Source organism: Lissotriton helveticus, chromosome 6 (genome assembly GCF_964261635.1).
Source record: "Lissotriton helveticus chromosome 6, aLisHel1.1, whole genome shotgun sequence".
NCBI lineage: Eukaryota > Metazoa > Chordata > Amphibia > Caudata > Salamandridae > Lissotriton > Lissotriton helveticus.
The window spans coordinates 16282546-16308530 of record NC_136067.1 but is presented as its reverse complement, the minus strand read 5'-3'; the positions used below and the strand labels follow the sequence as shown (position 1 = coordinate 16308530).

The window sequence follows — 25985 nt, the reverse complement described above, 5'->3', positions numbered from 1 at the left end:
TCAAAAGATCTGGGATTAATCCAAACACCGTTCTTTAGCCCACTCTACCACCCCAGTTCTGACATGGCTATATGCAAATCAGTCTCACCTGTGCCTCATGGGAACATTATTGAATTAGTTATGGAAAAATGATCTGTTGGTGCTTCAGTTGTTCAGCGAGACCCAGGGGATGTCATCGTTGAGGCCAGTTATTGCTGTATTAACTCCTTCGCTGCGGCGGCTATTCCGCCGCAGCGCTAAGGGGGCGGGGCGGCCGCGCGGCGGCCGCATGCTGGTGACAGGAACTGCTCCGTCACCAGCCTCGGTTGAGCTATGCTGATGACAGAGCGGTTCCGTCATGGCCCGCCCCGCTCAATAGAACACTCAGCGCAGGCGCGGAATCCGCGCCGCGCAGGCGTGCCGAGCGGGCCATGACAGAACCGCTCCGTCATCACCCCAGCGCCACCGCAGCTGATGACGGAGCGGTTCCGTCATCAGCATCGAAGGAGTTAAGATGATGTACCCACCTCTGTTCAAGCCTGAACAGAGCAGTTTGTGTGATAGTGGGATGCGCTTCCAGGATTAGCCACTTGATGCTCTCAGGAGTATGTCTCTTCTCACAATAATGTGTGTATAGCTTGGTTGTGGTTCTGCCACACCTGATGTTACTTTTATGTTCAGTTATCCTAGTTTTAGCTGATCTCATGGTCATTCCCCCGTAATGTTTGTCACAGGGTCATGTCAGTAGGTAGATGCAGTGACTGGTATTGCAATTGGTGTGTCCTGTCATCACCCATGTGAAGGTGTCTGTTAGTCTTATTTCTTTCATTGGTTTGGTTTGAGGACAGACGGTACATGATCCACAGGGGTAATGTCCGGTTACTGGGGGGAGGCCCCACAGGCAACTTTGTGTGGTTGTGGTTTTGTTGTAGGGTCTGGTGTGTATAATTAGGTCTTTGAGGTTATTGGACCTCTTGAAGGCAAATCGTGGTTGCGTAATTGACAGATCCGCTGTCCTCAGGATGCCCCAATGTTTGTTTATGACTTTCTTAATTAGGGTCGACCTGGGTAAAAAAGTGGTTACACACGCGATGGTGTTGTCAGGTGTTTTAACTTTTGTTTCTAGAAGCCCATCCCGATTGTTATTGCGAGCTCGCTTCATGCATTTCCTGACTGTCTTATCAGGGCATTGTCTTTCTATCAGATTTGTGGCTAGAAGAGAGGCTTCTCTTTTATAATCCTCTACTGAGGTACAATTTCTTCTCAGACTAAGAAATTGGCTGAACGGAAGATTCTTTCTTAAAGTCTTGGGGTGATAGCTACTGTATAATAGCAGACTGTTAGTGTCAGTGGGTTTTTTGTACAGTGGGGTGTCTAGTCTGACCTCCTGGAGTCTGATTGTTAAATCCAGAAATGAAATTTGAGAGTTGGAGATGGTGTGGGTAAATTTAAGGTTAGTGTTTTTAGTGTTGATCCATTCACAGAATTGAATACAAGTTGGTAAATCACCTTTCCAAAAGATGAGAATGTCGTCGATGTACCTCTTCCACAGTCTCAGGTTGTTGCCATAGGGGCTACTGGTGTGCAGTATTACCTCTTGTTTGAAGGTAGCCATGTAAAGGCATGCCAGACTTGTGAAAGTCTGCCCTTTGTGAGCGAGTTTTCCCCTAACACCAGTTTTACTGGTATTCTCATTTATCGTCCCCCCGGAACCATCGGACAGTTTAATACATCTCTCTTGTCGGTGGCATCAGATCTGGTTACCTCTCCCTCAAATTTTACCCTACTTGGAGATTTTAATGTTCATTTTGATAGTTTGTCGGACCCCACGGCTCTAGAGATGATGTCGAGTTTAGCCGCCATTCAATTAGAGCAACTAGTTCCCTCACCAACGCATGAAAAAGGCCATCTCTTAGACCCGATCTTTAGTAATTGCGGTCATCTCAAAGTGGGCACTATAAGCCGCCTTCCATGGTCGGACCATTTTCTGATAGCCTTCACTTGGACCACAAGCAAACCTCCACCATCCATCTTCACATCTCGGAAAACCCGAAATTGGGCCAAACTCTCTGAAGATAACTGGACGAAGACCCTTAGTACCACTAGACCACTACTCTCCCATGACCCATCGGTAAACAACAACAAATACAATAACTGGATCACTACTTCTCTAGATTTGATTCTTCCCCCGTACCTATCTGGATCAAAGAGACAGAGTAAATCATCACCGTGGTACACGGAAGAACTTAGGGACAAAAAGCGCTCCTGTAAGAGATTAGAGAGGAAATGGCGTATGACCTATGACCCCATTGACAAAGCCACTTACAGAGACGCCATTAGGAACTACAAACTCGCCATAAAAACCTCACAAGCAGCCTATTATAATGATAAAATAACATTGGCTAAATCTAAGCCGAAGGAAATATATCAGATAGTTAAATCACTGATAAAACCCCCCCCGCTCGCGGCAGACAACAGTAACTCTCCTTCCAGATGTAACGAGTTGGTTGATTTTTTCTTTCAGAAAGTTAATAAAATGTACCTCTCCTTTCCAGACCCTGTCACTGAATTACCCATCCAATGCTCTGAGTCGGCCCTCGACATAGTAATCCCCTCTCAAAATAAGCTAGATTCCTTCCCCTTGCTGAATTTGGTAACATTGGAGTCTCTAGCACAACAAACAAAATCTGGCTCGCCGTGTGACCCTGCTCCTCCGGGCTTGCTGGTGTTGGCCAGCAAAACAATTCTCCCTACTCTCATGGAGTTGTTGAACTCCTCCATTCTGAGTGGGATGGTACCTGTGGCATGGAAACATGCAATGGTACGGGCCTTGCTGAAAAAACCTGCCCTTGACCCAGCCAACCCTAGTAACTACCGCCCGATCTGTCTGCTCCCATGGGCAACTAAGATCTTGGAGAAGCACATTAACTTGGCTGCTATGACATGGACTCCATTTTCAATGTAATTTCCATTGAAATGAATGGGCACTTTATGACGAGTTACCCTTGTCATTAGCATCCAAGTGGACTTGGATGCTAATGACAAGGGTAACTCGTCATGAAGTGCCCATTCATTTCAATGGAAATTACATTGAAAATGGAGTCCATGTCATAGCAGCCAAGTGGTTAATACCATCCTGATGAAATTCCTCGAGGAAAATCATCTCCTCGATGCTTCCCAGACAGTCTTTCACCCCAAACATGGGACAGGGACTGCTTTATTGGCTGTGACAGAGGAGGCGAGGGGGATCTTGTATCGGGGGGTCAGTGGCAGTGATCCTCCTCGATCTGAGTGCGGCTTTTGATACGGTTCATCATACTATTCTGCTGAACCGTCTTGCCGACCTAGGAGTGTCCGGAGAAGCCCTGGCCTGGCTCAAGTCTTTTTTAACTGATAGAACCTTCCAGGTCTTTGACGGCACATCCATCTCGTCGAGCAGGCCTTTGGGGTGTGGAGTTCCTCAGGGCTCCTCTTTGAGCCCTATGCTCTTCAATGCATATATGAGACCGCTGGCTGGGGTTGTTCGTCCGCACGGTATTAACATCATTTCCTATGCGGACGACACCCAGCTAGTGGTCTCCCTTGTGCAGAAGAGCGGCCTCCAATCACTGCCTAATTTAGCAGGGTGTCTGGAGGAGGTGAGGAGCTGGATGATGAGCTCCTGTTTGAAGCTCAATGACGACAAGACCGAGCTCATGCTCTTGGGCCCGGCAGCCCCTTCTACTTTGGAGCTGTTATGGCCCGTGAGTATGGGTGCGGTCCTTGCCCCCAGAGATAACATCAAAAGTCTGGGGGTATGGTTAGATAAGTCGTTGAGCTTCAATACACAGGCCACCAAGGTGTCGGCCACCTGCTTTGGCCTCCTTAGGGTGATAAAAAAAATCCTTCCCCTTCTCCCATTTGAGGCCAAGCAGATAATTATACAGGGCCTCGTTCAATCCCGCCTGGACTTTAGTAATGCCCTTTATCTTGGAGCACCGGACTACACCCTACAAAAACTGCAGCGCACTCAAAACTGTGTGGCTCATGCATTACTTGGAGTCCCACGAAGAACTTCAATAAAAGCTGGGCTAAGAATGTTGCACTGGCTGCCAGTCAGGGACAGAGTAAAATTCAAATCTCTGTGCATTGCTCATCAGGCATTCTGGAAAGTGGGCCCAGAAATCAATCGCTCCTTGATTTCCTCTTATCAGCCCAATAAAGCGCTTCGTTCTCGTCTGCATCTCTGGCTAAGACTCCTAGAATATTTAGAGCCAGAGCAGGAGGCCGTTCCTTCACTTATAATGTATCAAAGTTATGGAACACCCTCCCTCTGCACATGAGAAACAACTCCAATCTATCCATCTTCCGTAAACATCTTAAAACGTTTTTGTTTCAGTAATCAGAACCCTCTGTTTTCATCTGATGGCAGTCTTTTTAGTCTTAGCGCCTGGACGCCTGAGGGCAGCTGCAGCGCTTTACAAATTATATTTTCTTTTCATTTCATTACACTGGGTGCAAATGTGCTCCCCATAGACGTACCCTGAGACCAGTAGAAGAGGTGATTGTCAAACTCAAAAAAAATTCCTGGGCATGCAAGCATAATCAAGGCTAAAGGACACTTCACAACCATATTTAGTTATAAAATGTAATATTTAATATAAAATATATGGTTACACAATGCAATATGAGGATATAAATCAGATAATAACCCTGCAGTACATTTCAATATAAGATCGTGTTTTCACATTTGTACCTGTAGGATGTGAAATGGTCAAGTATTCTACTTTAAAATTAGGGTCAAGTTGTTTTGTTGTTTGATGGGAGTAGATGATGCCTAGGGTTCTCATGGGTCCATCTACACACTGTAGGAAGACAGTGGACAGATATGATGGGCAACATCAGGTGTGCTTACCTCTAAATGTGATAAATGTAGTCAAAGTGTAAAAATGTGGCACAGTCCTGTGGCTCTTCTCTATCTATATGCATGTGTGGGACGTGGGTCAAGGGGTTTGTGGATGACCCATCATAAAAAGTTGTTTTTTGGATACACCATATTAAGACCAGTGCATGATCTCATGAGTGAGAGCCCTATCAAAGCAATGGGTATTAGGAGCTCTTGGAACAAACGTAGGGGCATATTATCAAGAACGGCGATAATGGGCTTGATAATGTGCTCTTGAGAATTCCAATAGAAGCCCATGTTCACACCAGAACATGGGCTTCTATGGGAATTCGCAGTTTCCTGCCGCTAAAACGGTGATAATTGTAACTCCGGTTCTTGGTAATATGCCCCTAAGTAGAGAAGATACATTGTCTGTGATCAGTGACTCTAACACTGCCCTCTGCCTCTCTCTTTCAGTGGGACCTCGTGTGCGAGCAGAAGTGGCTCAGTAAGGCTTCATCCACCTTCTTCTTCATCGGAGTCATGGTGGGGGCCATTCTGAATGGTTACTTGGCTGATAGGTACGGTATGTATTTATTGTTTCTATGATTCATATGTGTTAGTTCTCACATGTGGTTCAAGTCTTTCAACCCTGGTTATACTCTGTTTTTTGTGTAAGAAGTATTGTGCACCACAGTGTCTGCCGAGCACGGCATTCAAGTTGTCTCTCATAAGTATCCGAATTTCCATTGATGAAATCTGAGTGAAACAGTTTAGGAGACCAATGCAGCCTGAGCTGGTGACTGTCTAGTAATCCTGAACAAATGGACAGTTCCATGCATGGTGGCTGTTGCCTTGTAGCGTGGGGCAAGGTGTGCGGTGACCTCTGCACTTGTGAGGCCTTCGCCTAGAGGATCCCCTGGCATGCAGTGTGAGTCACCATACTCTTAGAAATGATTACAGGGCACAATCCATGTTCAGGTTCTCAGCTAGCACCATCCATATTACCTTATTGAGAGTTCGCATAAGAGTTTGCATGAAGTGCTTGGTTTCTCCATTAGCTTGGGGCCATCAAGTAGTGATACGCCGATGAGTGATACCCCTGGACTGCAGGTACTCCGCACATTTCCTGCTTGAGACTCTTTCAGTAACACACCGTATGTCAAAACCTTCTCAAAATGGACCACTGTTTGACTTCCTATCATAATTTACACCTCAGGATACTTAGGAAAGTGATCGATAAGTACCAGCATGTTGCTGCCATCCGGCAGACTCACAAAATCAGTATTGGCTCAGTGCCACGGCTGTGGAGTAATGCCTTCCATGACGATAGGTGCTGATGGGCTTGGGGGCAAGCAGCCTGACACAGCAGACAAGATTGCACTGTGTATTCAACTAGTTCATCCAGCCTCGGGTACCAAACTTTACATCTGAGTCAGGACTTTGTTGTTGACAATCCTTTGATGGGTCAGGTCAACAACACACTTTGTCAAACGCCCAGGTTTTGCCAACTGGGGCCCTCTCAGTAGGCATACTTCAGGGGTGGAAGCTAGCTCATTACATTCGTGATAGAGCAAAAGGAGTGTCTGTCTTGCCTCAGTAGTCTGGTGGGATAGCAATTGTGTCCTGTTCCCCTTGTTTACTGCAGAGAAAGCCAGCTGAAGAAGACTCCCATCCAGCTTAGTGGCTTCCAAAAAGTCCTTTAGCGAGATAGGTAAAGGTTTTGACCTTTCAATCACCATTTTTCTGTACTCCGATACTTCCTCCACCCCAACTCTTCATGGATGATTGCAGGCCACGCATGGCTTGAGAGATAATCTGCAGGATTCTGAGCTGGCTGGTACTCCACAGGAAACTGGTGCTCATGTAGTTGAAGAATCCACTTCTCAGTTTTCAGAGGTGGCTTGGAGGAGGAGCCTTTTAAGAGAGGAAGAAGTGGTTTCTGGTCAGTGTGCACCAAAAACAGCTGCCCCTACAGATGTATGTGAAAATGCCTGCAGCCCAAATGGATTGCATTGGCCTCCTTCTCATTGTCTGAGTACCCTTGCTCCATGTCTGTTAACTAGCATATGCTTTTGGAGCCCTGTTGTACATGGCTCTTCTTAGGTAATATCCCCAAACTTTTTGGGGTTATTTCCCTCCTGGTTTTTGCTGAATCTCTTTTTGTGGCCTTGGAACTCTGGGCACTTTCCCACTGTAATGCAGTGAGAAAGTGCATGAACCCTTCGTACTAGCCGCGGCCCGTGCAGGTAATAGCGGTTATGCTTGGTTGGGTGTGATTCAACAGACGACCACGAGGGAAAATAAATAAATAATTAATTTTCCCTCGTGATCGTCTGTCGGAATTCCCCACACCCTGCCCCACCACTTTTAGCTGCACGGGCCGCGGATACTTTCTACACATGCTAGGACCGAGTGCATACTTGATTGGTTTAGGTGTTGTACCAATAAGTGCCCTGTAAAAAGCTACTCCACATACCCAGGTCAGGTACTTTAATGGCTAATAATGGGAGACAGCACTGGTTGTGCCACCCACCCGAATAGCCTTTCAAACATGAATCAAGCCTGCCATTGCAGGCCGGAGGTTGCATAGTTGCACTTCTAGGGGAGACATCAGTGGTTCAAAGGGAAACCCTCTGAACAATCCCTATCTTCAAATGCACACTACAGTATTAACTACTGGTTCTATACTTCAGCAGGGCATAGATATACTTGTGAAGGCTTAGGACCAGACATCCTGGACTACATGGTGCACCTAGCCAGAGGAATCTGTTGTGAACAAGGAGGACTGCTGCCATTGGAAGGGACTGTGCACTCTTCATGAATAGAGGCTGGCCTGGGCAGACTTCCTGCTGCTGTGTGGTGCCCTGAAGTGTTAGCTTGCCCCCTGTTCTCTTGTGGAGAACTCAGGGACATCAAAGACCTCCCATGAGAGACTCACATCATCTGCTGTAACATCTTTGAGAGCGTTGCCCTATTAAGTGCCCACATTGTCTGCTGGATCCTAACTGGTAGCGTGCCGTGAGCAGAGAACTAAGTATTGTGCCTGGAGACCAGATTGCCTTATGTAGAGTCCCCAAAGCATTGCCGACATCTATGAAATGTAGCCCCTGCATCATGGGGACTTCGACACACATAAGCTTCTTGTTAGTGGTGAGCGGTTATACTGGTTGCGGGACATCGCATGACCTGCTTTGTTGATCGCTGCTATCTCGTGCGACCCGCTGACTGCATGCTCATTGCATGCGGTGTCCGATTGACAGGTCGTAACCCTTGGAGTGGTGACATACAATTGGTAGCATCTCATTCTACCTCCTGCGGCACTGCTAAACTTGAACTGTGTGTAAGACCAGAATTGTCTGCTGCAACCCGAATCAATGTGAACCAGGCATTGTGCCTCATTACCAGGGAGGTACAGAATTTGCAACTCTTCATTGTGTGTGACCGGTAGTGTCTGATGTGACCTGTATCAATGCACACCAGACGTGGTGCCTCATTTCTAGGGAGGTATGGAATTTACAACTCTTCATTGTGTGTAATGAACTTTCTGGTACGACTTGATTCAAATCAAACCAGACAAGGTGCCTCATTTCCAGGGTAGTACTGAGTTTGTGTCTTTTCATTGTGTGTGACAGGAACTGTCTGTATGACTCGTATCAACATGCATCAGATGTTGTGCTTTATTTCCTGGGAGGTACTGAGGAGGTGATTTGTGTTCCATTGTGCTCGGGTTGCCTGGGTGCTACTTTTATTAACGTGTGTCTGGCAGGGTGCCTTATTCTTCAGAGAGGCTCCCCTGCTTCATCTCCCATTCATCGATTTTTTTCTTTTGTGCCCTCAGCGCAGCGGATCACCTTCCCTCTCCTCACCCGGTCCCAATGACTTTGTGTTGCCGAGTAGTATTACCTGGATCAGGCCTGGGTGGTAAGCGTACTTGACTGGGTTGAGGAACGCTTCTGAGAGTGATCTGAAGCGGATCAAGAGACTTCATGACCCCCACATGTGCTTTGCAGAACGGAGCTGGTGCCGGAGGGCAATTGTAAAATCCTTTGATTGAACAACTATGCCCTCTGCCTGCTCCTGCTCTGCATAATGTGGGTGAGCTTCCTGAGCGGTGGCCAATCCCCCATTTGTCAACTGCCACCTAATTAGCCCTGCTACCTACTCCTACATTCCTCCCTGGGACCCTGAATAATTGTGACTCCAGCCGCAATCAACCTAATATCAGGGTTTAGGTTATTTATCTCCAACCCATGGCCATAGTGTTGTTGAGGTTAGCTATAAGGGGGCAGATATTTTTTATTTATTTATTTATTTAGTGATTTATAGAGTGCGAACTTGACCTGTGAGGGTATCAGAGCGCTTTACATGGTATACAAGGTCAACAAACAAACTTAAAAATGCAGAAAAATACAAAACTATACAAAAGGTTGGCGGGGTAGGGGATACACGTGAATGATTACAATCATAGTTAGAGACAGTAAAAACAGAGGCTTACATATTCTTTGCGGGATAATTTCGTGATCTGGGGAGGAAGCGATAGACTTAGCTTAATCCGGAAACGATAGTCTTAGATTCATCAGGCATAATGTGGTGGATGAGGCCAGGCATTAGGCGAGAAATTTACCCATGAGGAAGGTTTTGGCCTCCTTCTTGAAGCGTGCAAGAGAAGGGATTCTTCTGATGTCGGGTGGGAAAGAGTTCCAAATTCTTGGTGTGGCCCCGTTGTACGCCCTATCGTAGATTCTTTTTTTCTGAAAAAAAGGCAGGTTAGAATAAGTGGTTTCTGGCGGATCGGAAATTCCTGCTTCCTCCAGATACCACTAGTTTCTGTGCCAGATAGGCAGGGGAGTTTGTGTATAGGGCCTTGTGTGTAATGCATGCCAGTTTCAACTGGATTCTGGCTTCTAGAGGGAGTCAGTTCAGCGCTTTCATTTGCGGAGAGATGTGGTTTAATTTTCTGGTACCAGTGAGTAGTCTGGCGGCCGCCTTGAGGCAGACTTTTAGAGATACTAAAGAGATCTTGGGTAGACCGGTAAGGGTGGAACATCCGTATTCCAGTCTAGAGATAACTAGTGCTTTAACTGCCATTTTTAGGTCAGAAGCATTGAGCATTCCATAGGTAGCTCAGGTGGAATCTGGCTACTTTGGCCATCGAGTTGATGTGTTCTTGTATGTTCAGGTTACAGACAAGGAATATACCCAGGGATTAAACAGAGTCCACAATGGTTGGCGGGCAGTTTAGGGCAGTAATGGCCTTGATCCACTTCTGAATCTCCTGGTCGGCTTTTGAATGGGAGATTAGGACAAATTCCATTTTCTATGCGTTGCGTTTGAGTTGGTTAGCGGCTAGCCTTTGGACAGTCAGTTTCAGGGTCTCATTCAGGGAGAGAATCTCCTCGAGCGAAGAGATATTGATGTATATTTGGGTATCGTCCGCGTACATATGGTAAGAAATGTTGGCGGTACGAAGAACTTCAGTAAGTGGCTCTAAGTAGAGATTAAAGAGGGTGGGGACAGAGTTGAGCCTTGGGGGACTCCAACCGTGACCGGGGTGGGAGCTGATAGACTGCCCTTGATGAGGAATCTCTGAGAACGGTTATGGAAGAAGGACCTGAACCATTCTAGGACCACACCATCCAAGCCCATTCTGAATTTAAGCGTTTGAGTAGTTTGTCATGGTTGACCATATCGAAGGCAGAGGATAGAAAGGGTATTAGAAGGCAGATTTTGCCTTGGTCAAGGGTTTGGAGGGCATTGTCCACAATGTGGAGCATAGTGGTTTCAGTGCTGTGCCCCGGTCTGAATCCAGATTGGAAGTCATTGAGTAGGTGGAAGTTGTTGATGTGGTGGCTTAGTTGCTGTTGTACACATTTCTCCAATACTTTGGCTAATAGCGGGATATTGGAGATAGGTATGAAATTGTCAGGAGAAGCTGGGTCCAGTGAAGGTTTTTTTAAGATAGGGAGGACTTGGCCGGCTTTCAAAGGGTTCTGAATCGAACCCTGCTGGAGAGAGGCGTTGATTATTGCAGTCCAGCAAGGAACGATGGCTTGGGAGGCAGCAGCGAGGCAGTTGGGAGGCAGGGGGTCATTGACATGGTTGTTTGGGTTTAAGGTGGAGAGGATTTTGGAGATGGAGTCTTCGTCATAGTATTCGAAGTCAGTCCAGCGGGCTTGGTTTTTAGGTGAGGCCATAGGGAGTGGTTCGGAAGAGGGGGCAGATCCGGGAAGGGTTGAGAGTAAGTGGCGGTATTTAGAGCAATTCCTAATTCTGATGATATTAGGGATTTGGAGGGTTATTTCGGTGTTTGGGCCAGGTTATTTGATTGGTGTTTGACCAGGTCAAATAGCTTACGGGGTCTATACTTGGTGTTCTCCAATTCCGATCTGAAGTATTCTTTTTTTGAGTTCCCCTCCATGGATGTTTTGTGTATGCTCTATACGGACCTGCCTCATATCGGTAGCACATCGTATTGGTGCTCAATGAGTGTGCGGGATTGACTTCATGAGGACAGCCTGTTATTTATTATACCGCACAGCTGTCTTGCATTAAACGTTGATTTCCTGCCAGGAGAATACTACATTTGAATTTGGTTTTTACACAGGTTGGCCTTGGCCCACGGTGCTGTTTAAAAGTGTTGTATTTATCTGTGTTTACACATTTCTGATATTGTTGTGATTGGGGTGCACCCTATAACTGTGGTATTGAATTGGAATAATTGCCAGGATGGGCCTTGTTCTGACAACATTTTGCGCCGCATTAGCGTGCAGGGGGTAAAGTAGGCTCTTTCCCAATTGTGCATACTGTTGATGTCATTTTAAAACGACTGAGCCTAGTACTGCTAGTAATATTTCCAAATGTGATTTATGCCCAGAAATACATGATGTTCATGTTGTGTTAATTAATGTGTGTTGAATTCTAACTTTATTAACATATACCACGGGTGAAGTTTTTTCTGTGACTCTCAGTGTATTTAGTGTGTGAGAGTGCAGTTCCAAAGCTTCATAAATTTTCTCTGTGATAGCCCTAATTTCTCAGTGTCCATGGCACCCATGACTGAGTGCAGGTTATACAGTGAGAGTACTCACCCACCCCTGATGGGAGTGGTAGGTTCTACCTGGCTAGGGCACCACCTCAGCAAGGTAGAACCTGTTTCTACCTGGCTGGGACAAGACAGCATCCAGGCCAGAGAGTTCATACTCTTCACATGACTCAAAATAGGCCAATGTAGTGTGTTGAGAGCACCCTGTTGGTTGTCTGGGACACATCCTCTTGGTCATGGGCCGCACGGCCATACTGCATTCGCCTTTGTCAATTCTTGGACTGGGCTAGTGAGGGCAGTTAGATTTGAATGAAACACCTACAATAGGTCGCCGTCCTCAGAAAACTACACACTCCAGTGGCAATGGTTGGAGCCGGGGCTAATTGTCTGTCTTGAGGCATGAACCTGCTTTCTAAAAAACAATAACCATAGAAACTGATTTCTCTTTGGAGGAATGCACATTTCTCACGCTTGAGAATGAGCCCATTATCTAGCTACCAGTCCAAAGTCGCCTTGAGTCTATCTACATGTTTTTAGTGAGCGGGAGAGTGCAACATGATATCATCACTGATATTGATGACACCTAGAAGTCCCGCTACACACTCTTAGAACACTTCCCAGTGTTGGATATTCAAAGCTGAGGCTCTTTTACCGCCTGAGACCTACGTGTGTAGAAAACGTAATGATTGCTCTGGATTCGGGCCCCAACATGAGTTGATGATACCCAGCCAGTAGGCCCATTTTCGAGAACCATTTTGATCCCAATACCTCTGCCACAGTATCGTCCACCATGGGGCTCAATTGTCTCTGAAGCCTGATTGCCACTTTGGATAGGTACATATCTATGCAAATATTCTCTTCTCCGGGTTGCTTGGGTTTCCTACCTTAACTGAGGGAGCCACCCGGTCTTCCACGCACGTATACACGCACGCACACACCCCGAGGGCGGGCTCACCCGAGGGTATAAATAAACGGGCGCAAGACCACTCGTGGTCTTCGGCCCAGAGAAGTAGAAAGTCTCTGCGTATATCTTTATTGTATAGCTAGGCCCCACTCTGTGGCATAGGTAGTCCCTGCCCCTTGTGACTTCAGTCACCACACTACCCACCACCATAGGGGACACCCAAAGTGTGGGCTCCTCTACTTTCTCATTTTATCTGTATGTCAAATTTCAGTAGTTTTTCTTCCACCATAAGGTGTAGGTGAAAGGCCACCCATCAGTAACGCTGGGCATCGGCTGGATTGGTTCATCATTATGGAGTTGTATCAATCGGTCCTTGAGGCATCCAATGCTGTCAAACATAGGTTCAAACTCATCCAGCTGTGCTTCTACATTGGTGCAGTGCACACTGTATGCAAATGATACGAGCTGGAGGTCTTCTGTGGTCTGGCATCTGAGTAGCATCACAGTTCCTCCCTTTGAGTCACACACCTTAACTCCTGTTGTTCGTGTCCCTGAGTCATGTCCGTTGGGAATACTCATGCTAGCGGGAGAGGTGACGCCGAGCAAAATGAGTAGACTAGTGTGGACGTGGGACAAAGAGTAGGTTGTTGAGGCAGAGTCTTGAACGCCGCCAGGATGTGAATGGAGGCTCCAGTGTCGGTTAACACTTAAACTTGGTGGCCAGCAATGGAAATGGTGCATCTTGTTGTGGGTTTGCTATGACATTCCTCAGATTTCATAGCATGTGTATCATGCACCACATCTTCCAGTTTGCCATCGTTCATGTCCCTATCTTCTTCCTGTGTGGCTGGAGTTTACAGATTTGGGTATATGCCCCCACTGGTATGGTGTAGATCGACATACCATAGCTTAGTGCTCTAGCTTGTTGTATGCAGAACATATTTTCCCTTCTGCAGTCCGTCACTTTGATGAGGGTATTTGCCAGTGACAGAGCTTTAGAGTCTATTTAAGTTTTTGGTGAGCCTTCTTTTTTTCAGGGATGGCTTTCGCTATGAGGCTTAATGGCTTTGTGGTTACAGTCACAGGCGCACCGTCTCCATGTGTGCAGCACGTGTTATCGAAAGTTCTTTAGACAAGCGCAGTGTTAGGATGTTTGCAATTGTCATTCTGGGAACTTGGAGGATATGTTCCCTTGGTTTTACAGAAGAGCAACCTCAATGAACTGGGCTCTGATCTCATCATCCATCAACATCCAGCAGAATGCAGGTGCTGGCCAGGTGTAGGAGGTATCTACGTATTCCTCTGGTTGCTTCTGGGCTTGTCGTAGGAAAAAACATTTGTAGTCAGGAATAGCAAGCAGTTCAAAAAGTGCAGTGAGGGCTGGCTTTAAAATGTTGCACATTAATGGAGGGCCAGCCTCAATAACTGTCTTTGCAATCAGCGCCCACTAAATGCAGGAGCTTGGGGTGCTTTCTGTCATAGTCCAATCCAAATGCTGCATAATAGGTTTCCAAATATACCACTCACGCCTTCCGGATGTATGACAGTACAACGCATGCTTTTACCACGCATGCCTTTACATCGCAGTTTTTACAACGCATGCTGTTACAACGCATAGCGCTTAGGGGTGCTGGATAGTGAATAGTTTAATTTACTATTCCAACTCCAGTCCCCGTGGATAGTAGGGAAGGTGTTGGATAGTAAATTAAAACTATTCCCTATCCTAGAGCACCCCCCAGTGCAATGCGTTGTAATGGTTTTTGTTGTAAAACCTGCGTTGTAAAAGCACTCCGTGGTAAAAGTTGCGTGGTAAAGGATGTTTACCACGCCCTCCATTAAGCAGCCCGTGAGGCAGGGCGGAGATCTGCAATAAACGGTTTAAGGGTCAGGATGGACTCCATGGGTCACCATTGCGATGAGCACCGACCATGCTTAGTATGTATGACAACTGTGAGACAGGGCAGGCCAACATCATTGACCTTTTGCATTTTAAAGATGGACATAACATTGGCATTATTACGATTTATTTTTTTACGGACCAAGCTAAAAATGTGCCTGAATGCTCACTTTCCTCATACCAATTTTGGAGGCAAGTTTTGGGATTAGGAATGATACAAGAATCCCCTTTTTCGCACTTGTAGGAAATTAAGTAAAAGTAAATTCTGGATGCTGTGTTATAGTTTTGGGAAAGACACGTGAATTCCTTACTAGCGGGATGCTGAGACCGCCATGGATCAACTAGCGCAAAGTCCCACATAATAAAATTCAAGTATCTGGCAGTTAACAGTTTATTTTCGGATTTGTTCTTTCAGGAAGTGTCTAGACCTAAATTCTGAAAGATATTGAAATCCCCTCCAATGATTAAGGCTCCTTGTAGAGGGATTAAAAGTTCAGCCATTTTTTCCAATGCTGGAGTTTCATCATGTATGGGGCCATAATAGCTGATTAAAAGGACAGTTTGTTCCCCCAGTTTCAGATTCCCCTTCACCCATCTGGCTAGGGGATCACTCATAGTTTCAAGGGCTTCCCCTTGATAATGACAGGTGATAAGAACTGAAAACCCCCTAATGGTGGCAAAGAGGGCCTGTTTAATAAATGTTGCCATTTTGTTAGGGGCATACTTCTAAAAAATGTAGTTTCTTGAAGAAGAATAACATGAGGTTGATTTACCATTAACCATTGAAGTGTGGCTCTTAGTTTTGTTGAATTATTGCCCCCATTCAAATTACATGAACCAATATGTAACACCTCTCATTCAGCCATTCATGTCAGCTATTTTTATCTAATTTCTCACCATTATATATGTATTGTATTTCTTATTCTGTTTAGAAGGTAGGTTCCATTATTTTCAACCCTATGTTTGTGAGATTTGCAACTAATTTGATATTTGATTGTTATTTTTTTTCTTTCCACCACCCATCCTGGAGTGCCCCCTCCCTTTTTCCCTCCCAGTGAGCTGGGCCTTTGCCCCCCATAGACCCTGTCTCCCCGGGCCCCTAATCCCACCTCTTGTCACCCCTTATCCCTATCATTGTACCTTGACATGGTACTAACAGCTCCCCCCAGAGAAGGCAGCGAAAAGAGCAGATCAGCAGGTAATGGGGGATGTCATTGCTAGATTATACCAAGATGGATAGACATACCTGACACGTTATGATCTTGCATGATTTCCCCTCTATCTCTATCTCTTATTGGCTCAAATGCTACATACTATTTCCTCTCTCTATCCCATCCTTGAATGAATAAAGGAGGTCGCGGGCCTGCTCTACTGAATGAAATATATATGACCTCCCTTTGAACAACTCCTTAAGCTTGGATTGCTGTATTATCCCCGCCAGTGCATTATAGCGCTTGAATTTGTCAATCATTCCAACAAACTATTTGTGACTTCGCACAGCTAAAATAGACATATCAGAATAGATACTGAAAGTGAAGTTCTCTGGGGAAGTAAACTATTTTTTTAGAAATGCTTGTGATAGAATCTGTCCTTTGATTCAGCAGTCGCCGAAGTTAACCAGAATTGTTCTTGGAAACTTGGGGTTGGAAGGGTGATTTCCTGCTACACGATGGGCTCTGTTGATTGTCAAGTCCCTAATATCTTTGGCACTTTCAGGAAGAACAACTTTCTGTATCAGTTCATTTATCAATCGGACTGGCTATTTGCCCACTTCTCAGTCTTCGGGAATCACAATAAATCTTAAATTTGTACGTCGGGCTTGATTTTCCAATTCATCTAATTTCAGTTGCATGTCCTTGAATTGTGTCTGCATTTTACTCAATTGCTTCCATGATCATTATGTTTTGAGTCTAGTGAAGAAACCTTCTGGGTGGCCTGAGTCAGACAAGTTGAAAGCTAATGAAAATTTTCATTGAGCTGGCCTAATTGTTTGTTGGTCTTCTGGTGGGAAAGATTTATGTCATGAAACTCAGTTAAGATCTGATTTAGAGTAATTTCAATAGTCGTGGATGGCAGAGAATAGGCGGGCATTGCTGTCTCTATCGATTCTCCCTCTGGCATGGTTGATGGTACTGAAGCCGCTGCTCCCACAGTTTGGTAATTGGATATGTCTTGTTCTTCTTGTTGTACTGTGGATATGTCTTGTTCTTCTTGTTGTACTGTGGATATGTCTTGTTCTTCTTGTTGTGCTGTGGATATGTCTTTTTCTTCCTGTTGTGCTGTGGATATGTCTTGTTCTTCCTGTTGTGCTGTGGATATGTCTTGTTCTTCTTGTTGTGCTGTGGATATGTCTTGTTCTTCCTGTTGTGATGTGGATATATCTTGTTCTTCCTATTGTACTGTAGATATGTCTTGTTCTTCTTGTTGTGCTTTGGATATGTCTTGTTCTTCCTGTTGTGATGTGGATATATCTTGTTCTTCCTATTGTACTGTAGATATGTCTTGTTCTTTTTGTTGTGCTTTGGATATGTCTTGTTCTTCCTGTTGTGCTGTGGATATGTCTTGTTTGTCTTGTTGTGCTGTGGATATGTCTTGTTCTTCCTGTTGTGCCTTGGATATGTCTTGTTCTTCCTGTTGTACTGTGGATATGTCTTGTTCTTCGTGTTGTGCTGTGGATATGTCTTGTTCTTCCTGTTGTGATGTGGATATATCTTGTTCTTCCTATTGTACTGTAGATATGTCTTGTTCTTCTTGTTGTGCTTTGGATATGTCTTGTTCTTCCTGTTGTGATGTGGATATATCTTGTTCTTCCTATTGTACTGTAGATATGTCTTGTTCTTCTTGTTGTGCTTTGGATATGTCTTGTTCTTCCTGTTGTGCTGTGGATATGTCTTGTTTGTCTTGTTGTGCTGTGGATATGTCTTGTTCTTCCTGTTGTGCCTTGGATATGTCTTGTTCTTCCTGTTGTGCTGTGGATATGTCTTGTTCTTCTTGTTGTGCTGTGGATATGTCTTGTTCTTCCTGTTTGGATGTGGATATGTCTTGTTCTTCCTGTTGTGCTGTGGATATGTCTTGTTCTTCCTGTTGTGCTTTGGATATGTCTTGTTCTTCCTGTTGTGCTGTGGATATGTCTTGTTCTTCTTGTTGTGCTGTGGATATGTCTTGTTCTTCCTGTTTGGATGTGGATATGTCTTGTTCTTCCTGTTGTGCTGTGGATATGTCTTGTTCTTCCTGTTGTGCTGTGGATATGTCTTGTTCTTCTTGTTGTGCTGTGGATATGTCTTGTTCTTCTTGTTGTGCTGTGGATATGTCTTGTTCTTCTTGTTGTTCTGTGGATATGTCTTGTTCTTCTTGTTGTGCTTTGGATATGTCTTGTTCTTCTTGTTGCCCTGTGGATATGTCTTGTTCTTCTTGTTGTGCTGTGGATATGTCCTGTTCTTCTTGTTGTGCTGCCACATCATTGGAATCTTCCCCAGTGGGCATGAGGAGATTAGATTTTGCCATTCTATTTTGTCTTCCCAAGGAGAAAAGAGGGTATTGATTTCCCTATTTAGACTTAGATAGGCTTTATTCGATAAAAGATTTATCATAAAAGCATTTTACGGAATAAAAAAATATATATAACATTTTTCTTAAAAAGGCAGTTAAAAATTCAACACAGATAGTAAAATGACATAGAATAAAACAAAAGATGAAACTATAACATCGTATCTTTTAAAATAGTAATTAATCCATAGGTCGTAGGTTTCCATTCCGACGGACAGGAAGGTTGCAACCCATATTGTTCCCCGACTTGCGGTGAGCGCACTGGACCAGATCAGAGTTCCTTATTAGGCAGTTGTAGTTGCCTTACAATTGTCACAGTACTTCTGTCTGATTAGCCAGGAACGCCCCAGGAATTTGGCCACACCACAAACAATTGTCAAAGAGGAGGTATCAGTTTTCAAAATGCGCAGAGCTGCAACATGGCTCATAAAGCCCAGTACCCTGCATGCTGGTTTGAGCCACTTTTCTCTGGCGTTTTTGTATGCCGGGCATGCCAGGAACAGATGAGCAATTGACTCCTCAGGATGGCCACAACTAGGACAGGGTTCGGAGACATGATTGGGACCTTTCCATTGTGAAATGAAGCTGTTAACTTGCAGGGTTCCAAATCTCATCTGGATATATAGGGATCTATCCCTAGGTATCTGTATAAAGTCGAGATAGGGTTCCAAGCTGCAGGTGCTTTTGTGCTCAAAGAAACCCTCTGTTAATTTCCCTAGTTTTTGGGTGGATTGGTACCTTTTCGACACCCATTCCCAATAAACAAGTTTAAGCTCCAGTTTGGAGGGGGGTGTCTGGGAAGCCCAGGCTTCACTAATCCCGATCAGGCCAGTAAGGTGTCTGAGGTCAGCCAGCCATTTTATCCTACGCCCTGAGTCAAGGGCCAGCAGTTCGTCAAAGGCCCTGGCATAGTTGGACAGCTCTGCTGACCTTTTTAAGCGAACCCAGTAGAGTAAGGGATGGAGTCTGGCAATGTCCTGTATATTCCTTCTACCTGTGTCATAAAACAAGGGTTTCAGAGGGGTTGAGACAGGAAGCGAGGTGATGGATCTTAAAAATGTATTCTCAGACTTAGTTAAATCTCCGAGTGTCTCCATTCCCCACAGTTCTGCTCCATAGAGAGCCGAGGGCAATGCTTTCCCCTCGTAGATGGCAAACGCCGGGGCAACCGGCCTACTCACAGAGAGATTCTGTTCCCTGATGATGGCCCCGGACACCCGTTTGTGATTGAGGAGCATCTTATCTAGGTGGGCTACCCACTTCATACTTTTTGAAATTCTGATACCTAGATAATCAAATGAGTCAACCACATCGAGAGGGACCTTGTTTAGGGAGATGTTATTCCTAAAACTTTTGGACGGGTTTATAGTCATCAGTTTGGTTTTATCGGTGTTGATGGTTAACCCCTGCTCCTTGCAAAATGAATCAAATCTGTTGAGCAATTTCTGGAGGCCGGCGGGTGACTTTGAAATTAAAAGGGTATCGTCGGCAAACAGAAGGGTGGGTGTCTTCTCCCCTGCTAGTGTTGGGGCATCTGCTGGTTCCTTATTAAGGTGGCCCACCACCCCATTAATAAATAAAGAAAATAGGGTGGTGGCCAACACGCACCCTTGGCGTACCCCTCTGTTTACCACGATCCTCTCAGTCAATTCCCCTTGGGTTTCCCATCTAATCCTTGCATAGTTGTCACGGTGTAATCTTTTTAAGAAGTCAAGGATGTAGGGTGGCATGCCCAGGTGCTCAAGCACCTTCCAGAGTTTGTCACGAGGGACCAGGTCGAAAGCCGTCCTCAGATCTATGAAAGCCAGGTATAAACTCCCTTTCCCCAGGGTAACTGACTTCCAATAGATCATGAAGAACCTAACGACCTGGTCCTATTTCCTTATTCTCTATTCTCTGGGGGGCGCCCTGTTGCTCTTTGTACCCTGGAGTTCCGGGAGCCTTCAGATCTTCAGATATAGTGCAGGAGTCAGCGCCTACTGAGGGTGTCCTATCCATTGTAAGACTGTCCTTATTAATGTTCTTCACCAGATCCATTTTGATCTTTCTAACACGCAGAGCTCTGTGCCTCGCTCGATTGGAAAATGGAGATGGAGATGGAGCGGGAGCGGAGTGGTTGGAGGAGCGTGAATAAAATCTGCGGAATTTTGTTTGGAATGTGATTTCTTCCTCCTCCTCGCAATTTCTTTCTTTCTTGCTGCTGAGGGATCTCTTGATATTCACTTCATTGAGTGCATGTTGCTTCGTATTGTTGCTACTTATCGTAGCTTTTCGTAATTTGTGGCTATTAGATGACGAGGGGGGAAGTTAGCGCAAGCTGGTCCTAAGCTGCATCCGCACTAGGCGAACCGTTCTTGCAACCACCTTGCCCTCCTCCTCTCAGGAGAGCCTAGAGCTCGTTCTCTGAGTTTTCTGACCCCCACTTATTAATGGTTGCAGTTTTCAGCTCCTCGGTCCCATATATTCTACTAATAACCCGTTGTACCAATGCCAATTGTGTTATTCATCAAATTTTGTAGGACCAACCAGCCCTGCCACCCATGAAGATTTCTTTCTTTTTCCTCACCTTCCCCTTCCTTCTTCTTCCCCCCTTCGTCCCCCCCTCTGTTTGGTGTTGAACTGATTGTGATGCTACGTATATGTGATATAGCAGAGCACAGGCCCAGGGCGCCGGGCACTAGGCACTGAGCACCAATGCCCTGAGAAGGAGAGGGGAAAAAAGGGGGTAATAGTAGTGCTCAGATCAATATTACTTTACCTTGATCAGGGTCTTACGTGAAGCCGTCACACAGGTTGTGCAAATAGAGAGCACAGTCTGTCTCCTAATCATAGGCTGCTGCTCACTGGCCTTGAACCAGGGCTCAGGGAGATAACTAGGCGGCGTAGCAGTGTAGATCATATGGAGACATCCACACCTTACCTATATTTGATTGCCTCTCGCCACATACCACATATCCCAAAAACCAAAATCACAGGTTGGATCCAGGCTTCATACTCCCACTGTTTCCTCCTTGTAACTCCTTCAACAGAATCAAGCAGCATCAGGTCGCGGTGAGGGGGAGGCTAATTATGGTTTATTTTCTTTCCCCCTTTGCCCCTCGTTTTGCAGCATTCATCCTTAGCCCTAAGTATACATTTTTGACATCAAGTTTTCACACCACACTCTTCTCCCAGCCCTAACCGCATTTGCTGTCAAGAGCCAGCCGAGAAAGGCAGAAAGCTGGCCGGCTTTAGCGCCATTTTTCCCCCGCACTAGGGCTTGTTGACGTTGCAATCGCGTCCAGCGCGCAGCATCAGAGCCCGAGAATCAGCTGCTGCCCCTCCTCCTCCTCTAGTGGTAAAGCTTAGCCACAGAGCATGGCGGGAGCTTTACGTGGCTGCTCCATTGTAAATTCAGCAAGCAAGAGTCACAAACAGGATAATACTGCTGTCCGACACGACTGCTGTGCTCTAATTGAGGCCTCAATGTTGCTGGTACTCGCTGCTGATGTCTCACAGGCACTGGGCAGGCAGAAACTCTCCGGGGGTTCAGTGCACATTTGCTGAAAAGCCCTCAACTGTCCTCTGGCAGAGCGGAGTCAGGCAGTGGGGTCTTCCTGGGGCTGATAAGATTGCTCAAATTGGAAGGACATGGTAAAATTCTCCTGCCTTGATGTCAGTGAGCGCGACATTCTCCATGGTTGTATGTGAACAAGGCAAACAAAGCTGCCACCTGCCACTTCAGTGTCTGCCTCTGGGGGCCAATCACACACTGCATGGTCACAGTGGGGCAATTGGGAAAGTATGGGTGGAAAATTCGTTCCACTTGCGGAATTTGCGAATTTTTGGCAATTTTGCGATCCACGAATTGCGCAAAATTGCCCAAAAATACACAATTCGCGAGGTGGCAGATTTTTTTTTCTTGCTCACGCTTCAAAAATACAAACTCGTGTGCGCGGCATTGACTTACCTTGATTCTGCATTCGCTAATGAGTTTTCCTCCCTGTTTGCGTGCGCTGCGAGAGTTTGGTAGCTGGCCGAGCGACACAGCGATCACGAACACGTCATTGCAACCCAAAACAGGAAATTGCGAACGCGAACACTTGACTGCGACCCGAAACAGGAAATTGCGAACGCAAACACGTAATTGCGAGCCGAAACTGGAAAAAGGCATCGCGAGCAGGCTGGTTAAGTGGAAACAACATGTTCGCAACCGTTGCGACCGCATGCGCAATTTCTCATTCCAGAACTGATAAAAAAAATCTCGCGAACTCGAAAAAAAACTAAATTTCGCAAGCTCGTGGAATTTGGCAGATTTTTGAGAATCGCGATTACAAATTCCGCGAATTCGCGTAACGCGAATTCGCAAATTCCGCACATGCTTAAAATCAATAATTTAGGTGCCACCCCCGGATCTATGCAAGGGCTCTGTCTGATTGTTAATTTCATGACAATCAATCAATCAATCAATCAGTCATTTGTTAAGCGCACTACATACCTGCGAGGGTCTCAAGGCGTTGGGGGGGCCGCTTCTGATCGAACAACCAGGTCTTTAGTATCCTCCTGAAGGTCAGCAGGTCTTGGGTCTGTCGTAGGGTCAGTGGGAGGGTGTTCCATGTCTTGGCGGTGAGGTGGGAGAAGGCTCCCGCCGGTGGTTGTTCTTCGGATGCGCGGGACGTGTGGTCTTGTGGAGTTTCTTGTGTGCGTGGATGAGGAGCTTGAATGATATCCTCTTGTTGACTCGGAGCCAGTGCAGGTTTCTCAGGTGGGGGTGATGTGGCCGTGTTATGGTACATTGAGGATTAGTCATGCCATGGCATTTTGGATGCGTTGTAGTCGATTGATGAGCTTGGTCGGGGCTCCCGCGTAGAGGGCGTTTCCGTAGTCGAGTTTGCTGCTGACGAGGGCCTGGGTGACTCTCTTTCTTGTATCTGTCGGGATCCATCTGTAGATCTCTTGGAGCATGCGGAGGATGTTGAAGCAGGAGGAGGAGATGTTGTTGACTTGTTTGGACATTGAGAGTGTTGAGGATAATTCCCAGGTTGCGTGCGTTGTCGGTGGGGCTCGGGGCTGCCCCCAGTGCCGTTGCCCACCAGGAGTCGTCCCAGGCTGACGGGTTGGAGCCGAGGATGAGGACCTCCATCTTGTCCGAGTTCAGCTTCAGACGGCTGATCTTCATCCAGTCGGCGATGGCCTTCATTCCTTCATGGAGGTGGGCTTTGGCGGTGATGGGGTCCTTGGTGAGGAAGAGGATCAGTTGAGTGTCGTCGGCGTAGGAGATTATGTTGAGGTTGTGCTGTCGGGCGACGTGTACGAGCGGGGCCATGTAAATGTTGAACAGTGTCGAGCTGAGGGAGGATCCTCGAGGTACGCCGCAGATGGTCCTGGAGGCTTCGGAACAGAAAAGGGGGAGGCGGACGCTCTGGGTTCTGCCGGAACAGATGGAGGTGGTCCATTCCAGAACCTTGTCTCGGATCCCTGCATCATGGAGGCGTGCGCGTAGTGTGCGGTGGCAGACGGTGTCCAAGGCGGTGGAGAGGTCTAGGAGGATGAGTGCTGCAGTCTTCCCGTTGTCCAGCAGGGTCCTGATGTAGTCGGTGGCGGCGATGAGGGCGGTCTCAGTGCTGTGGTTGCTGCAGAACCCTGACTGGGAAGGGTCCAGGATTCTGTTCTCTTCGAGGTATCGGGTTAGCTGTCTGTTAACGATTTTCTCGATGACCTTGGCCGGGAAGGGGAGCAGAGAGATGGATCGGAAGTTCTTGCGGTCTCTTGGGTCTGCCTTGGGGATTTTGGGTAGGGCGTTAATCTTGGCGTGTTTCCAGCTCTCTGGGAAGGTCGCGGTCTCAAGGGAGAGATTGATGATGTTGCGTAGGTGGGGTGCGATGGAGCTGCTTGCTTTGTTGAAGACGTGGTGCGAGAATGGGTCTGACGGGGAGCCGAAGTGGATTGTGCTCATGGTCTTGATGGTGTCATTGATGACAAGGTGTTGATAGAAGACCACTCAGAGAGCCTGGCTGATTGGAGGTGAGTCTCAGGCCCCTGTGATGCCTAACTGAAGAGTTTATGGTATGTGAAGTGAATAATAATAATAATAAAAGCAAAGGAGAACCTGAGATGTATTGTGAAACAGAGAATGCTCTCTAAGCAGTACAGCACACTCACTGACAGTGCACTCCCTGCTTAAATGCAGCCCTTCCTACAGAGTGTCTTGTGGGGTGGTTCCTGGGTGCTACGATATGTGACTAATGCATTTTAGTGTGGTGATGAAGACACCAGTACTAAAATGCATTTGTCTAATCCGTGATGAGTGGTACTTGGCAGGGCTTCCCATTAGTGGCAGAATGTGAATACATCCTCCCTACAAAAATATTCAAATCTGCATCTAAATAGGGATTTTTCATTGTGGGACTTTCTATGGACTTAGATGTCACCTGTGAATGTATAATTTACCCATCAGAGCCAGCTGTGTATAAGCCATGTTTTCATGTGTTTTTTTCAGGTACGGCCGGCGCAGGACTCTCCTTGTGTGTTCTGTGCTCACACTGGTGTTCGAGATGGTGGCTGCAGCATCTGTCAATTATCCCATGTTTGCCGTCTTCCGAGCTCTTTCTGGGATGTCAATTTCTGCAGTTCCCATTGTCTTAACGGCATTATGTAAGTAAAGCTTTGATTGGCAGGAGAGTCTTTTCATCACTTACATGTAATTGCATTACTCAGACTCAGCCCACCTTGTCCCAGGGTTGTATATCAAAATATTGAGTAGAAAATATTGTGGGGCCAAACTTTTGAGGTCTAAATATCAAGGACCAATATATCAAAAATGTAAGTGTATATACTTAAGTATAGATTCACCACGGGCAACTCCAATTCTACATTCCAGGAAGATATATATGTCGTAAAGGTATGTTAAAAGTTAGGCTGCAAACGTCAACATTATCGGCGCCATCTTGCTCTTCTTGAACCCATTCGTGCACGTAAGCGGCAGCCATTTTGAGCACCATGGCCTCCCTGCCCCTCGCTGATAGCCAGCGCGTCTCTCTCTCTCTCTCAACCTCGCAGGCACCCCCCCCCCGCACGCTGACAACCCCCCCGCTCTCACATGCCTTGGGTCGTAAACCCCTCTTCAGCGCAGCTCTGCCCCGGAATCCCATCCTGTTCCCAGCGCGACACCTCCATTCATTCCTTTCATGGTCCCAGGCCCTTCGATACAAACCCCCTTTTCCTGTGTGCCCGTTTGTCTTCCTCGTTCCCAGGCCGCCACCTGGCCCTGCGGATACTGTTTATTGCCCCCCCCCGTACAGTAGGAAGCTTCCCCCATTAAAGGACCCTCGAATTGATCAAAGCCCCCTCCCTATGAGATCCGATCAACCCCACACATCCCGTGAATCGGTGGAATGTCCAGCTGCGCGATAATCATCACCTGTTGTGACCGGGGTGGGGACTTCAACTGTAAATGTGTGTGGGAACGGGCCTGAAGGGGAGATTCCGAGGATGTCCTTTCATACTTCAAAGCATTGCAAGAATGTGTTACCTGCAATAAAGATCATAAACCTGTGTATAAGAGGCCAGGCCTCAGAGATGCGGTTAGAGCACCTCGTGACGATACTTGCTGTCCGAACTGATGTGTTCTCCTCCGGAGAGAATAAACCCTTGTTTCCTGCCTTCCAGTCTCCAGCGCCTGCCTCTTCATTGATTAATATTTTGTGGGTTAAAGAGGCGATACCGCCGGGCAATACTTAAGGATCTTTGTTTATTGGTTGTTCCCTGACCT

At 46.4% G+C, this 25985-nt stretch overlaps 1 protein-coding gene across 1 annotated transcript in view; it reads left to right on the top strand.

The window, feature by feature from the left end:
* Window positions 1-25985, top strand: part of LOC144762144 (solute carrier family 22 member 7-like) — a 235376-nt gene that overhangs the window by 13961 nt on the left and 195430 nt on the right. The window contains exons 3-4 of the mRNA XM_078647294.1: window positions 5321-5424; window positions 24714-24868. Coding sequence (XP_078503420.1) covers window positions 5321-5424; window positions 24714-24868 — 259 coding nt within the window. The remainder of the gene's footprint in view (window positions 1-5320; window positions 5425-24713; window positions 24869-25985) is intronic.